Genomic DNA, 18004 nt, shown 5'->3' on the forward strand with positions numbered 1-18004 from the left:
ATCTACCATAGCCATTACAAAAGCCTTACACCTACTGGATAGACAGATCATTATCAAAATCTAAACAAAGAATGGATATGAAACCATAATTTAAAGCTGACTTTTGTTAAACTTGATAATAAAGCTGTTTAAAATTTATTCTATGACAAAGGAAATCAGAAGAAAAATGTCCTTAGAAATATTAAAGCAAATGTATGGAATATTAAGTTAATTATTCTTAATAAGATAATATGAACTTTTCAATCATCCCCCATGTCGAGACACAGTATTGGATCAGTTTTCATATTCAATTATGAATTTACAGGAATGAATCCAGTTACATTTTATTTAAGTAAACAGAAGTGTACATAAAGTTGGACATAAAATTGTTACACTATTATTAAAAATTGTGAAAACAGAATATGCTTTCTTTATCTGCATTTTATTGAACCTCTGTATTACATATAATAAATGAATAAAAAGAGAAAAAAAAAAGCCTCCCCTCCCATTTATATCACACATTAAAAAAATAATATACTGATTTTGAATTGCATAAGTATTAGCAAAACTATGATAAAATCAATTTCAATTTGACAAATAAAAATAAGATTCACCAAATGGCAAAATAATCCAAACTTAAAAATTGTATAAACAATGTAGGTAAATAATTTGAGAAAAAGTAAACAAAGCATATATCTATTTATAATTAAAATATACATTAAAATATTTAAAATGTTAATTTTATTTCATAAATCTTTAATATTAAAAATATTACAAGAAAATAAAAGCTAGAATTTAATAAACGAAAGGAATGAAATACAATTTTATAACAGACTGATTCATGAATTATTTATGGGATCAAAACAGCATAACATTCTGAATTGAAAAATCTAAGAAAAGTTTTGCAAAGTTTTAAAATTTAAAATAATATTACAAATCAATTTCCTTGTGTTGAAATACAAGAAAAAAAGGAGAGGGATCTTCTCAAAGTAATTTTAAAAAATTATGTATGGTTATTTTGGAGAAAATTTGATTATACAAAATTGCATTTTGCATCTTTACATTATAGTATTTGATTTAATAAAAAACAAGAGCCTTTTGCCAATTTTACCAATTAATGTCTACAAAAATGGATGTCTATTTCATCAATTAAATATATGTTTTTATTTATTTATTTAATTGCAATGCTAGAAATATATTTCATCTAATCAGAATTTATACAAACAAAATGATTAAATATTAAAAATTGCTTCATTCAGATTACTTTCAAGTTAAAATACTACTTTGGAAAAATACAAAGAACATTTGGTTTATATTTATGAATAGAAAGCAATTATCACAAAATAAGTGCTACAAAAATATGTATGGATCAAAATTCAATTTTTCTAGAACTATAATAAGTTTGATCATGCGACAATTAAGCATTTATGAAAAAAAGTATCAAAATGAAATAATTTTAAAATTTGTAAAAGAACTAGAGGTAGAATTTTAACAGTTATCTTCCATCTAAATATAATGAATTGTTACCGAAAAAAAATAAAGCAACCACACTGGTATGAGTAGTGAAATCCAATTAAAAAAAATCTTCAAAATAGAGATTAAATCATTGGAAAAACTAGTAGTCATAAGGTTATAAGCAATAAATACACCGGTGAGATTTTCTGAAGTGAATCTGGTCTGATAATAATACCCACAAACAGAATAGGTAGGAAAATGTAGTTAATAAAATTTTCATCAAACAAGTAATATAAATTAAAAATTCAAGTTAAAAACACAAATTTCAAATAAAACTCTTCAAATACTCTAATAACTAAATAATACATGCTTTGATTGAAATTGTTTAAAATTTAAACGACTGGGGAAAAAAAAGTCATCAGAAATTATTCAAAATTAATTTTGTTCCTGAATACGAACACCAACATAGATACTAAGGACAGTAGTCACCAACAAATACAAAATATTTTTTTTCTCCTTATATTTTATACACAAACTTCCCCAGAATAAATATTCACAACCAATTGCATTTAAATGTGAATCATCGATTCTTCCTTGATTTTTGAATGAAAAATATTTTAGAACAATAATATATATATTTTTTAATATTAAGGAACCGGAATTTTAATATAATTTTTTAAGTATCTACACAGTTTCAAATTTCAGGAAAATACTTGTATCTAATGATTCAAATGCACACAAAAAATATTGATTTTGGCAACAGCACTGTCAATAATATAATTCAATATAAAATAAAACTTCAAATCTTATTAGAAATGTATTTTCAATAATTATATAATTCTTTACCAAAATAAACATATACACATCTTTGGTGGAAGTATGCAAGTCCAATAATATTTCATACAAATAAAACACATTTTAAAACTATAGCTTTTTAAGATTAAATAATTTTCTTTAAACCATAAACTATTACATAATTTTTTTAAAAATGGAAACTGTGTCTCATTCCAACATGCTTTCCAAACATTAGCAAGTCTCTGGTAGAAAGTTCTATAAATAATACAATTTGAGGTAAGTATTAACAAAACTTAAATTTCACAAATGGAAACAACAAGAGAACTATATTTAACTGTCACAGTAGAATTGAATCATCACGGTCAAATTGTGTATTATATGACAACTACATAAATAAGAAAATACGCAAAATGTATCCGTAAGCAGGTGTTCAAAGGCTGCACTTCATTTAAAAAAATTGCTCTTTGAACAAGTATATTTGATAATCAGTCTTGCTTGCACTTGTCTTCATTAAAAAAGAATATTTTTTATTTCAATAAGCTAGAATTATAACTATCCATTTATAGTCAGAAATCACAGCACTAGAGCCAAAAGGCATATACTGATTACCATGGTTCGAAACTGCATGCTAAACATTCTTGCAGCACAATGATAAATGATCCCTGGAAACAGCAAGGTGCCACACAAATCAATAATTACTGTACTTTCCCCATGTAGTCAAGCAAAGTTTCCTGGAACGTAATGCATATACACTGATGGCAGGTTTAAGTTTCTTGAGGAACAAAAAATGACTAAAGCATAGAAAGCACATTTTTTTTCCCTTTAACATCAATACCATTGGACCCAGTAGCATAGTTTATACACCAGACTAAGCCCATTTATTTTTGGTTTAAAGGAACTAGGCCTCCTCTGAACTGTCCTCATAGAACTTCATTTTTGAGCTATTTGTGGTACCTATAAAAAAAGTGAATATTCTATTAAAATAACTTAGTAATTAAAAAAAATGTTTCCATTAAAAAAAAACACGGTATTTTTACTTGTTTTCTGAATAAGTCACATTTTTAAAGAAAGTTTTAGTTATATGGATACATACTGTCTCTTTTAGATAAAAGTTGTTTTAATTCTTTTGAGATGATTAGACAATATTAGCAAAATTTAAAAGTTGGTGATAATGATCAAACTTTTTTTTTTTTTTCTGCATTTCGCTTTACTATATTTGTTTTTTAATTTCTAAAATGCATACACATAATACCACAATTTTACTTTAAAAAATTATTAAGTATCAATATCTACATAAAATAATCTATTCATTTTTTTCCTCAAAAAGAATTAACAAAATGAAACCAAACTAGACAAGTTACTCAATTTGAATTTTATTCTATCCCACATGTTTTTATTTCGCCAATTAAAAATATTCGTCTCTGGGCATAAAAAGACAAAATACACATCCTATTTATCTAATGCACTATATAAATTTTATGATTTCACCATCAGAAAACAAATTATTTTCTGATAGTCATATTAAAAGTTTACTATTCAGTATACACATAAAACAAAAAGCACAATTTATAATGATGCCAATAGTGATAATACACTTGGATCAAATTAGAATAATTTCTCATAATATCCAAGATTAATGACACTAAAGCTTAGATATATTATAAAAATGTAAACATAATTTTTAGCAGATGTATGGGCAAAAAAGGTGGAACTTTTAGAATATTAACTTCAATTTATTTCACTACGGGAGACAATTAGGAAAAAAGACGATGATAAACTGAGTAAAGTATCAAATTTTTTCCTTCATTGATTTTACTATGAGTTTCCAATAGGAATTTCTTTGCCACATGGTGATTTAGGCAAAGGAATCTTAGGTATCTTTAAAAAAATGTTCATAAGCATTAAGGATTTTTATTCCTCTGCTCAGGATACGAAAAAATGAATAGTTATCAGTTTTCTAGAGCACATGTTAAAAATAACTAAATTGAGCACATTCTATACATAATAAAATAAAAAAAGTGGGAACTGGGTCAGGATATAAGTAAACATTTTCAAATGAATTTAATATGGGCTAATTTAAAATAATATACACAATCGCAATAATAATCCATGGTTGTAATCTAACACTTACGCATCATAATGAATCAATTTATTATTGGAATTGTTAGAAACGTAGACTACCTCTTTCATTCTTTTCTTTTAAATTCATCTCAAACTATAAGCAATAAAACAAAAACACAGAACATAAAATGAATTGAAAGATTCTGACCATTAAATGATTTTTTTTTTATTTTTCCTCATAAACATTTAAATTAGGAAAAGGCTTAATGTAATTAGTCATTCTCTTAATGAAGCCAACACAATAAGTTGCATAAGAATTTATTTGATTAACAAAGCCAATCCCCCTCTTTTTGTAAATATTTAAATGGCATAGAAGCATTAATGATACAAAATTTTATTTTGAATCTGATATAGGGGAGAAAAATTTGGTAAGTAGAAGTAATAAGCTCGTTACTTAAAATAAATTCAGGTCCCATTTATAAAACTGAAATATTTGAACCATATTGCTAAATAAAAATGGCTATTCAAAGATTAAAATACTCACTTTCAAATTCACGTTTCACACTATGAAATTCTGAAAGAAAAAAGAAAAATGACTCAATATAAATCCTAAAAACATGCATAGAAAATAAATACAAAAGCTCATTTCTTTCAACATAATGCCAGTTATAATAAAATATATGCATAAAAAGTATATATATATATATATTAAATATATATATATATTAAATATATATATATATATTAAAATTTCCATGTAATATTAAGAATAAAATTGTAAAAATTCTCAAGCATCCAATATAAGTGATTTATACAAATACAACCATCTGAATCTAATATATTTTTATAAAATAAAAATATCAAATATAAATATTTAAAAATATTTATTTAAAAAAAATTGGAATCTTATTAGAAATAAAGTCAGTCCGAAATGAAGTAGGATTAAACATTCATACTTACAAATATATTTATAGTAAATAGTTGATTGCAACAGTGACAAAGACTGAAGGAAAAGTGAGAATATATTCAGAACTAGAATATCAATCTTAGGAGCAACATGGAAACTAAATATTAGTACACATTTGTTGCTTCTTAAAGCAAAATACAAGAGATCCAAAAAACATGCATTGGGCACTTTTTGACTGATAATGACTACAGGAAGGAGGGAACCTTAGACTTTCAGTATAACTTATCTTCGCTATGATGCAAATTTCATCCTTTTAGCTAGTCATGACCAACATGCAAATTTATGAATAATTTAATAATCTCATTAAACAATGTTGAAATATTAAATGATCCATATATCCTTACATCAGCTTTCGAAATATGATAATTTCTTGATTATATATATGTTTAGTTTTGCATTAATTCCCAAGTTAAGTTTTACAGTCCAAAAGGATACGTGAAGAATCCAAGAATTTTAAAAAGTTTACTTTATAAATACCTAAGAAGCAAAAAATGCAAGAGTAACAAAATGCTAATTTGCAGATCATATTCAGTGCATTATATCATAATTTAGTCATCACAGAAAATTTCATTTTTTTTTTTAAAGCAAAAACGAATGTAACTATGAAAAGTATTCTAGTTCTTAAAATGTTGAAGAAATACAATACTGCTCAAATTAATCCTAAATATTATTTCTGTTTTCAACAGAACTAATATTTAGGAATTTTTTTTTTTTTTTTTGTCGTGCGACTATTAAGCCAAATTTTTGCACAGTAGCTTCTGAGGGTAAAAACTCTTGAGCATCCGTGGGCAGAAGTCTGATTTCTAGCTCAAATGAAGATAGCACACACACACACTCGCTTGCACAAACCCCTTTTACAGGGGGCCTCATTCACGCATCTCACAGAAAGAACACAAGGAAGAGAACAGCCATGCTCGAACCAAGACGCCTAGATCACGGGAAAGACGTGCTACCCCTAGGCCAGGATGCCAGCATATTTAGGATTGTTCTTTTACCTCTGACATAGCATATTTAGTTAACGAAGAAAAAAATCTATCATATTGTATTAAAAAAGTTAGCATAAAACACACACATCAAATCTGTCTTTTCTATTTTGTATATACATTTGGCTGAGTAGTTTCAATCATCAAACAAAAGGCTATATTATTTGGGAAGGGAAGGATATTAGATGTATAAAATTCTTAAATGGACTAACTGATATCAAATTTTATACTCCCATCTCCAGTAGTAACAATCTAAAACATGTTAAGCAAGCAAAGTATACACTATAGACCTGAATAGACTAAACTATGAACCCACTACTTTTAACTAGTTGGAACTGACATTAAGTTATTTCAGCATAAATCTGAATATTTCGTAAGATTTTGAAGCCTTTAAATTCTCTTTATACTCAAGCCCACAAAAAGAAAAATAAAGTTGGAAGAATGTATCACAAATAATTACTCATATTGGATATGAGCATAGAAAATCATTGGTGGTTGGTACATTTAACCATTTAGAATATTTTAATTTACAAAAAAAAAAAAAAAAAAAAATGTTGAACTTTTTATTTTTAAATATAAATATCATAAATGATAATCATTAATAAGATGCCATGTATAATAATGGTTGGAAATATCTGCCTTTAATAACCAACGGATATACATATTTGTACTTTTATGTTCCTAAAATGTTCTGAATATAACTAAAATTCCCTTTCAAGTTCTGATTACAATTAACTTGGTAAAATGAGCAATTTTAAACAAAGCATTTTTTTTTCACTAACTTTTTTACTTTAATTATGATCGAAGAGAGTTCACCATTTCAATAACCTTTATAGAGTCTAAATATAATTTTACAAAGTTTAAAACCAATTACTGAAGATCTATAATAATGCAAGAAAGATTTAATTTAGCATTGCTTTTCATAGAAAATAAATTATACATAAACTTATCGACTCAATAAATAAATCTGCTAATATTTTTAAAAAAATTACTATATAAAAGACAAAATTAAAGCTAATTATTACTATTTAAATAATGTATTACTATATAATAACCTCATGCACTATTTTCTACAAAGGCTTCAAAGTTCTTAAGTTTATCTAAATTTTTTAGTTCCAGAATAAAACATGCACTAAATTATTTGGCAAGAAAAATTGGATTGTAAAATTTAAAAAAAAGATTTTTACCCCACTTTTTAGTTTATCATAGTATTGATTAAATTCTATTTGTCATTATTTGTAAAATTTGCATTGCTCAATAATTTACAAATTAGATTTTAATGTCTGTAATATGATACACATACAAACAGACAACACATTTATGTAAAACATTGTTTCAAGAAGAAGCAAGTATAGAGTTATTCTACATGATTTTATGGAAGGAATTCAATTTTTATCAATAGTAAAAGTTTTTAGAAAGAATTATGACTAGATAGCACCATAAACCAAATAGAGCAGAATACAATGAAACTGTGAGCAAGTATTTTGAACTTATACACGGTTTTATAAGGGAATTTGCCAATATCACATTTTGGTTCAGTAAGTGTTAGAATTACTGTGGGAAAATAAAAGATGGTATGATTAAATTAAAGTGAAGACTTATTTTGAGTGATTTGAAAATTTTTTAGAATTATGACACACTGAAATTATTACATATCTATATACATATATATTTTGTTACTATAATTATACTGATTTTTGTAGCCTTAATGCTGAAAAAAATGCTAATTACAATGTAATGATCAAATTTACTATTTGTAATCTTAATTTTTAAAAACAGACACATTGAAATTTCAGAGGCAAGATAGGAAATTTGTAATAAGCAATATGAATGATTACTAAAGGTGATAGAATTTAAAATGTTTCATTTATATTTCATCAAAAAAGATGCCAGTATCGCATCACATGAAATGATTATGCAATTACTGCCATGGTGTACAAACAATAATTGATAATAATTAAACATTTCCCTTAAAAATGCATGGCCATTGACACAGTTGAAGTTCAATACATAAGATGGATGAAGCATATCCTCCAAAATTGCTTACCCAATCATCAGTAGCACTAATGACTTAGTGTAGTATCAACAAATTATTGAAGAATATACATTTCCAAAGAATTTTAATTAATATAATACTTTGAAACGTTACTCAAAATTATTTAACACATTTATTATTGACTAAATATATAAGTTATTCTTTTAAAAAAATTGCATAACATGATTTTGTTGATCAAATAAATTGCCTGTCAGAAATTTAAAAAATTTTTTCATTAAAATAGAAAGAACTTTTGTATTTTTTTAAGTCATCATTACTCAGTTGAAATATAAATTCCCATATATAATTTTGTAATGAAGAATGACTCCAGTGCTTTTATGTTCATGCTGGGATAAAATCCCTCCCCCCAACCATGCTAAAAATTCTTTCACTACTATCACTGCTATGAGTACAGTATTGGGAAGAAGGTACTTTCAGTATTTTTTTTTTTTTTTTTTTTTGCAATTTTTGGTATATATCATTTTTTGCAGCTTTCCATAGTTTTTCATTATACATCTGTAACTCTATAGTTTTCATCCAATTTCCATACAGAAATTCCATAGCTGTTGGAGGATATGATGAAGTTTAAAACATAATTTCATTGTTGAAAATGTAAATGTGTACTAAATTTAGGATCAAATCCATATCAACTGGCTGATTTTTTTTTTGTCTGTTTATTTATATGCATATGAACATAATTCAAAAGCAAGATGGCTTAGATAAATGAAATTTGGTGTGATATTTTGCGAGCAAAATATTAATATATATTAAAATAAATCTTAAAATTTTCATTCAACAGATTGAAAGACAGGCATCAAAAATCCACACTGTTTTCTTCATTATAATATAAAACAAAAGGCTATATATTGACTTGCAGAAAAAAGGAAATAAGAGGGGGAGGGATTTACATATTTGCTGTTATCTTGGAAGCTTTGCTGCTTTTCATCCTCTTTTAACCACAATATATTCAGAATACGCAGACTTCAAAAATTACAATAAAAAAGTAGGTGTCATATAGTGTAAGTAAGAAAAATTTATGGGAAAAGAGCAGCTACTGATTTTCTTTTCAAGCATTGACATAAAATAATCTTTTAAAAGTTAAATATACTGTCGTTATGATTCCAATATGTATATTATATATATAAATGCATACAGAATTAATGTGGATAATTGGCAACAGTGACTGTAGTATATACCAGTATAACCTTTACACTGGGAAACATGCCTTCTCTAAGGTATTGGAGGGCAATACTTCAACACTTTTTTTGGTGAAATTTAATGTTTCTTTACTGTAGTTATAATTATATATAAAAAAAATATTCAAGTACCAACATTTAGTTTCAGCATCAATCAATTATAAAGAAAGTTGCCCTTTTCTGAGAGCTGTAAGACAACATTTACAAGTAAGATTTAATTTTCACTTTTAAATTTTCTTCCCAATGAACAAAATTGGATTCTCATTGAGCCGAGACAATTTTTATCAAGGGATAGATAGTTAGGAATAAGTTTTTCATACAATAACATAGTAGCAACCTGTTAAACTCAAAACATTTATTTTATGACAAATTAATAGTAGTAGTTTTACAGAATTACCATGGATCCATAAACATAACGCTTTTAAGTATAAAAGTTGGTTATAAATGATTTGGTGCTGATTGAGAAATCTGAAGATGATTTTTACTATCTTTAGAAAAGAAACAGAGGTTGAGGAAATGGAGAAAACAACATCTTAAGTCTATGGTTAATTTTACAACATGTATGTATACTTTTTATTAACCCAGAATAAATAGCCATTATTTGTTTATTCGAGGGATTGATGAAGTTAATGGTAGTCATGTAAAGTGACAGATCTGAAAAGCACCAAAATTTGCTTTGAGATTAATGATAATTTATAACAGTTGAGAATTAAATTTATGACACCAGAAATAATCACTGAACAAATTTTTTTCAGGCAGCATATATAGGATTAATAACAAATAAGTTCCCTAATACAAATAAGTCTAAAATGCCTTTTACTGATCAAAATGAGACAAAATTTGAATTATAGATAATTCAAATAATGTACTAAACAATTATAAAATAAAAAATTTCAGCATAAAAATTTGATATGAGGCACAGTATATAAATATTTAATATGTCTTATAATGGTTTAATAATATATTAAAACTGTTCAATATGCCCCCCTTCATATTCAACAAGGTGTTCTAATAACAGATCAGATTTCATAGCAGATAATCATTTTTCATAGCTGATCAGAATAAATTTACCAGAATATCAAGAACAAGGCAAAGAATACAGTCCTTCAGATTTTGTATAGAAATTGGCCTTTGAGGTAAATACTGCCCTTCAAGAAACCCTGCAACTATAAATTACAAGGAGCAACATACAGCAAAGGAGAATTCCATGCTATTGGGAAAAGATAGCTGCTCAGCCATGCATCTGCAAAACGTCATCTTCGCAATTGCTATACATGAAAATGTGAGGAGATGCACCATCCTGCATGGAAATGTCTTTAAAACATCCATGTTGTTGAAGTTGTGGTATAATGAAATCCCTCAAAATATCATGGAACTGTTGTCTAGAGACAGAACAGGTTCGAATTCCATTTTCAGTTACCTCTTCATTAAAAAAAAAAAAGGGGGGGGGGTCAATGATAAAGGTAGCCATAAAACCACACCATATTCTCACTTTTTCAGGTTGTAAGGGTAATTGCAGGATATTGTGAGGTTTGTTTTGTTTTTTTGCTGTCTAATTTTAATAATTGTAGTAACTAAATTACCCATTGAGATTAAAAAAGACTATCACTCCACACAAAAATTAAATGGCAAGCAGTGACATCAACTGAAGTGATAAGTTTTATGGGTCTCTGAGTTCCCATTCTGCTCAGGTTTGATAAATAAAAAGTAAAACCCGAGATTAAAAAAAAAAAAAAAAACTGTTGGAAATCAGGATTTTCTATACTGAAATACCCAATACACAAGAAAATTGTCACACTCTCATTGCCATATGACAACTGTTTCAATGATCAAGGTAGCCATATTTTCAAATGGTAGAAGGGGTTTGCTTTTGCCTTCTATCTGGAAGAATGTCAAGTTGACCAATACTTTCAAATTTCTGTATCATCTTACATAGGGTGCAAAGAGACACTGGACCACTTCTTACAATGGAATCCCTTCACAGTTGAAATGGAGTTTTGTTTATTTTCGTAAAACAATTTAGCCAACAGCACTCTCTCTTGCAGCATAGACATGGTGTGCAGAGAAGTAATTAATTCTTGTGCAGAATCCACCTTCTCTTTATTCAAAGAATAAAACTAATAGAAATGGTCTATAAACAAATAAGGTTTCACAACTTCAATACATGCAAATATATATCATTTTTATTAAAGTCCATCTATTAGTAAATTTTAGTACTTATTTTTTAATTTAATAAATGTCAAATGAATCATTTGAATTACTTGTATATTAAATCTTATCTCAGTTGGCTAAAGAATGCATTATCAGGCCCTCTGAAAAAGGAAACTTATTTTCAGTTATGTATAGCACAGAAAAACACACACAATTGAATTGGAAATTGAATGTTCTACTTGAGATGGAAGCTCTATTTTTCATTCTGTATAGAACTACTAGTTCTTAATCATCTTAAAATAAGTTCCTAAATATTCTATATTTCTTTCTTGTGTCTCAATATTTTGCAATTTCTATTTTTATAAATGTTCATTTTCCAACAAAACTGAAGGCAAAACAATTATAAATTACACCAAATTAATGGTATTAAATAGTTATGATAATTTATATTTAATATTCAATAAAACAATAAATTTTTATATGTTTAATTTTTTTAAGCACTTTTGTTACTTGGGAAATAGGAAGTAAAATAAATTCCGAGACAATAAGTTGTAGCTTTTTATATATATTCTCTTCAAATGAGTTCATTATTATGATAAGCTAAAATAGGTATTCCCAAATACCATACATTTAATTGAGATCATTGGTAACATACCAGGGTAATTAAGAACATTGCTGTAACTAAAATATTTTAATTGTAAATAAATTTGGGGGAAAAATGCATTGTTTAGTGAATCCAACAGAATACAATTAGACATTCACAGACATAAACAGACTTAACCTTCTCAAAAGAACATTTCAAATTGAAGAAAATGACAACATCTGCAAAAAGTATTCAATTCTAACTGATCCTATAAATTCGTTAGTGTCTGCTAAAAGTGTTAGTTTTATAATTTTAAACTCTAAAATTTAGAAATGCTTATGCAATTTCTATGTAATAAAAGTATTAAAATTTTATTCAGATCTTCCAATTTTCTTTTCAACAGAAACAACTAATCATAAAATTGTATGTATATCCTACACTCTATAGTATGGGGGGAAAAAAAGCATAAAATATTCAAGTATATATTTATTAATATGAATGAAAAAGATACATTTTAGACTTAAAGCATACATCTGAATTTATATGATTAATAGATAACATTTGTATCATAAATTTAATTATTAATACATCTTTTTAAAATCTGAAATTTATAATAAAATTTAAAATTATGCATATTAATACCTCAAGAATGCATATCACATTTCATAGTTTATAAAATACCCGACTTTAATTTAATGTTAACATGATTTTGAAAATTAATATATACCCTTCCTTTTAATACAAAACAAAAAAATATAATGATAAAATCATTAAGGATAAAATTTAATTTTGGTGATGAAGTCTTACTTATAAAATTATAATAATAAAAAATATGAAAAGACTGTCCTATAACAAATATAAAGAGAAATTTATCAAAATTTTAGTTACTAATCTAAAAACTTCAAAATCTTGAATTTCTACCATCTCTAATAAACAATAAATTTGTCTTTTACAATAACTATCAGTTATTTATTTTGATTTTGCATACTTTTTATTTCTTAAATTATTCTAACATAATTGAGCAACTCGTAGGTAAAAAGGTTAATCGTAAAAACATTTAAATTAAAGACAAAGGAAAAAATTTGTTTTTGACATTTAAATATTGTTCAACTAACATTTTAAATAATTCTAGTACATTAATTTTTAGAAATATTCTGCTAATCTAGGATAAAAAATATCAAGATTATTTTGCATCTGAGATGCAGCATTACATTTTAAAACTTCCACAAAGATTTTGAAAAAATATTTGTTTATTGTAAAGTAAAATTACTCATTTTTTTCTCAACATAATTGCATACATTGTATTATTTGTAAAGTTATTGTACATTTTATAAAATGACATATGAAATGTAATGAAAAAAATTTACTAGTTCTACTTGCTTTATAACTCTGTCCCAATTTCAAAATATAATTTCAGGCATTTATGATATATTTCAGAATTGATTATGCATTGTCTTTATTTGATTCCAAGCACATTTAAAATGTTTCTTGCTCTCCATCAACAACCATGTATAGTTGATAGCTGCTTTTTATGGGCAGCATGTGAAATACATGTTATTTCATTTGCTATAGACAATACATTAATGTATAAATCATACACATGATTTATACATTAATGCATTGTCTGTTATGGATTGTGCACAGATACTGCTTCTGCCTTTTGTTTACTTCCTGTTTGTCAACAGCAACCCCCGAGAACAGGGACTTGCACGGCAGGCATGGAACCCTAAGGATGGAACTTGAAAGAGTGCCATGAAAGTTAAGCTTTGCAATTAGTTTAGTTAGTATGTATATACCCATGCTATGATAATAAATATATACCCATGCTATCATAATAAATATCTAAAAAGGCACCGATTTTAGAATTCATTAAGCATCTCCTCTGTTCACAGATGCAATATCAAGTATAGCTATAAGTGAATGATATAGTTTGAGAAATTTAATTTATACTTATTTAGATATATTGTTACTATAGATTTCAAGCATTGTCCCATTCAGATTTTAAAATAGAACAGCCTGCTAATTCCAGAAATATAACCTTCAAACTTTCAACAAAATTTATGCACTACTAAGTTGTCGCAGTCATTCAACAGTGAAAAAATATATTGACAAAGCATTTGCTTACAGATTGGAAGATAAAGAATCAATGTTGAATGCAATTTTTTAAAAATCAAAATTATTTCAATTAAATTAATAACTTACACTATTAGAGTTAATCATTTTTTATACAAAAAATATATTCACTTGATATCTTAATTGGCATTAAACCCTAATTTTTAAATAGTAAAATAATTATAAAAACAACTTTAATGATAAAAAAAATTCTACTATTAATAATTATAAACTATTCATTAATAATTATTATGTTATTCAACTTGACAAACTAAAAACTGAAACTGTAGTTTGTCCTCAAAAATTGTAGAGAACAGCTGACATGCTAGATATAATAAATAACTAGGTAGTTCTGCTTTCAATAAGCAAAGAGAAATAGTACAAGGCAGATGTAAATCTATTGAATACATAGATAAATATTTTTAAATGCAAATATGTTTTTCGAGAGATTAATGCTTTCATGAGAAACTGTCATTTAATAATTGTGTATGATAACTTTGCTTCCAATGCTTTTATTACAATTATTCTTATGGTTTTTGCATGTAAATGAAAATTAATAAATGTAGGAAAAATAATATAATTATAAATGGTGAATAATATAATTGGTAATTATAATTGTTAACAATAATATAATTTTATAATTATAATTGGTGAACAAAAATTTATAATGTAATTGCAGTTAATATTTCACTCCATTAAATTTATGTTTATAATTATTCAACCATTTAAAAAAGAACAATTTTAAACATTATTTGAATGAAGATTTGTTTTTGCTTGAAAATATGTTTTTTTAATTAAAAATATTTGTAAATTCTTAATTTGAAAAAAAAAAAAAAAAGGAAAACTGCATTTTGGATCAAACCTTGAACTTTCCGACTTTAAATGAGTGCTTTTACTATGTACTGGTTTTTATTCTTTAACAGCCAGAACATGATTGGAGTTGGCTGGCTACATTTTCATATTTTAATGAATGGACATCATAAAATGCATGCAATCAATCAGTAATCTCTACTTGTAAATAAAAATATGAAAGATAAAGAAAATAGAATATGTAGAAGAAAGGGGGAAAGTAAGATGAGGACAAAAAGGCATTTCAGTCTCTCTCTTCCACATCATACAATAATAATTTAGATCTTGTGAATTAAATCCTTAACCTATTAGAAAAGCACATTGAAAATTATAAACAATAACGAATAAATATTCTTTTTACATTATAAAACTAAAAATCTCAGATTTAAATATCTAGTTCATGCAAGACAAAAAAATAAATAAAATCTCTTAATAAATATTATGAACATAATCCAAAGATTATATTAAAGAAATGCTATAACTTAACTAAAAGTTAATTATAAAACTGTACTGAACTAAATATGCTAAAATTTGCATATTTCAATAATTGGGTAACATTTGCAAAACAAAATAGTGCGCAATCTGTTTTATATCCTTGAAATCGAAAAATAAAATTAAAACATTATTGTGATTTAAATATAAATGAAAATAAATCTATAATATACAAATTCCAATGTCAAAAAATAATGACTTAAAAAAAGTATGAACCTATATATTACCCAGAAATTTCTCTCATTCCTTGTAATTTCTGGTTCTAGATCATTGCTACGATTAAAATAATTCAACATTATTCAATCAATGAATAGTTATTCCCCCCTTCTCATCCCCATGAAATAATAAGGTTGAATTTTTCTGCTGAAAAATTTTATTCATTTCAATAAATCCTTTTTTTCTTACAAGTAGCTATTTTATTGGCGTAACATCTTATAAGAAGTTATTATATTTAATATCAAAGCCAAACCAATTTAGGAAATGAAAGGGAAAATAAAAGCAGCTGAGTAAAAGAGTAAAACAGTGGTAGTAAGCTCATAATAAATCAAATGGGAGAGAAACTGAGAACATTCAAAAGTAAGTATTTTAACATTTCTTCACAATACCAATTAAATATATATTTAGATACAAATATCTCAATATGTATTTTTCATTTGGCAAAAATAAATCTTTTTAAAAAAATTTCATTAAAAAAACCCCAATGAAATGCAGTAATCCTAAAATTATATATGATATTCAAATAAGGCAGTTCTAAATAAGGCTCTTCTGAAGTAAAATAAATACTCGTCATACTCAATATAATTAATCTTACTTTCTCCTCATAAATAAACCTTTTCTAAAACATGAATGACCTTTATAGATTTTATATATTTTATCATAGTTTAAAATAATTAACTAGCCAAATTACAACAGTAAATATTTAATAATTTTTTATATATGTATAATATATCAATTATATTACAAAGAATTAATAGGAAAAAGTCTATTGTGCATAAAAATTTCAAGCTATATAGCAGGTTTGCATACTGAAATTGCTGGTTCTTGGACTGAAAAAAATTAAGCAGATTTAAAATATTTCTAATGAATGATGGAAAATACAGAAAACCTACAATACATTACTTAACAGAGGAAAGTTCAAAGTCTTATTTTTTACATTCAGATAATTCTGGTAAAAATGGCATTGTTTATTTACGAGAAAATGAAGATACTTCTATAAATTTTGTATTCTGCAGCATGCAAAGAGGAATCCATTGATATACATTAACACAAGTTTCAATCAAGTTCAATGAAGAACTATATTATCATGTACAAGAAATTAGAAGACAGCAGAATATGCTAAAAGAAAAGAATAAATTGTTCTTGCATGTCAGATGGAAAAAAAAAAAATTTTTTTGAGCATATATGAATCACTTTTGAACATAACCATAGAAAAACCAGAAGAGAAAGCAGAGAGCATATATTTACAACCAACAGTATGATATATGCTTCAAATCTATGCAAGCTACTCTTCAAAATTAAACTTTTATAGAAGCAAATTTAATAACCATACACCAGTTACTTCTCATCAAATAAGAAATAGACTTCTAATACTTCATTTGACTTCACATAAATATAGAAATTAACTGCTAACATAGAATAAAACTTTAAACTTCCCTGTATCCAGCAACATACATTAACTGTTCTTCATTAGAAATAAATATTTTAAATTTGGTCCTTTTTAAATAAACCTGTACTCACCCTCCAACATTGCTTACCTAGTCATCAGTAGCATTTCTTATATATATATTACGTTTAACATAGTATCAACAAATTATTAAAGAAAAGATTTCCAAAGAACTTTAAAACAAATATTTTCAATTATTGTTTAAAATTATTTAAAAGACTTATTGACTAAATATATAAATAAAATATCAAAAAAAAAAAAAAAAAAGGCATAACACTATTTTGCAGATCAAACAAATTACTTGTTAGACACATTCCCCCCTCCCCCACAAAATAAATAACAAGCATGTTAACAAAGTTATCATTGTTAAGTTTGACATAATAAACACTCATATACATTTTTATAATGAGGAGAGATTTCTGCTAAAATAAGATTCAATTTTTTTTTTCTAACCATGCTAAAACTTTTTGCCAGCATTGTTGAGGAAGGTTTGGGAAAGAAGGTATTTTGATGTTTTATGTAATTCACCATAGTTTTTCACCATATATCCATACCTCTGTCGTTTCACATAATTTCCGTAGCAACAACAGAAATTCTATGGTTATTGGAGGGTACGACTGTATGTATATACTGTATCTAAAATAAGTTAAAATTAAAAGCTATCCTAACTTCTCTGCATCCAA

General features: G+C 26.0%; 1 protein-coding gene across 1 annotated transcript in view; it reads right to left on the minus strand.

The window, feature by feature from the left end:
* Positions 1 to 920: 920 nt before the first annotated feature.
* The window catches only part of LOC129963066 (uncharacterized), a 46798-nt gene continuing 29714 nt past the window's right edge, over positions 921 to 18004 (minus strand). Inside the window, exons 5-6 of the mRNA XM_056077098.1 lie at positions 4835 to 4864; positions 921 to 3183 (exon numbers count right to left, since the gene is read on the minus strand). Of these exons, the coding sequence (XP_055933073.1) occupies positions 3128 to 3183; positions 4835 to 4864 (86 nt within the window). The 3' untranslated portion in view covers positions 921 to 3127. The remainder of the gene's footprint in view (positions 3184 to 4834; positions 4865 to 18004) is intronic.

This window comes from Argiope bruennichi, chromosome 3 (genome assembly GCF_947563725.1).
Source record: "Argiope bruennichi chromosome 3, qqArgBrue1.1, whole genome shotgun sequence".
NCBI lineage: Eukaryota > Metazoa > Arthropoda > Arachnida > Araneae > Araneidae > Argiope > Argiope bruennichi.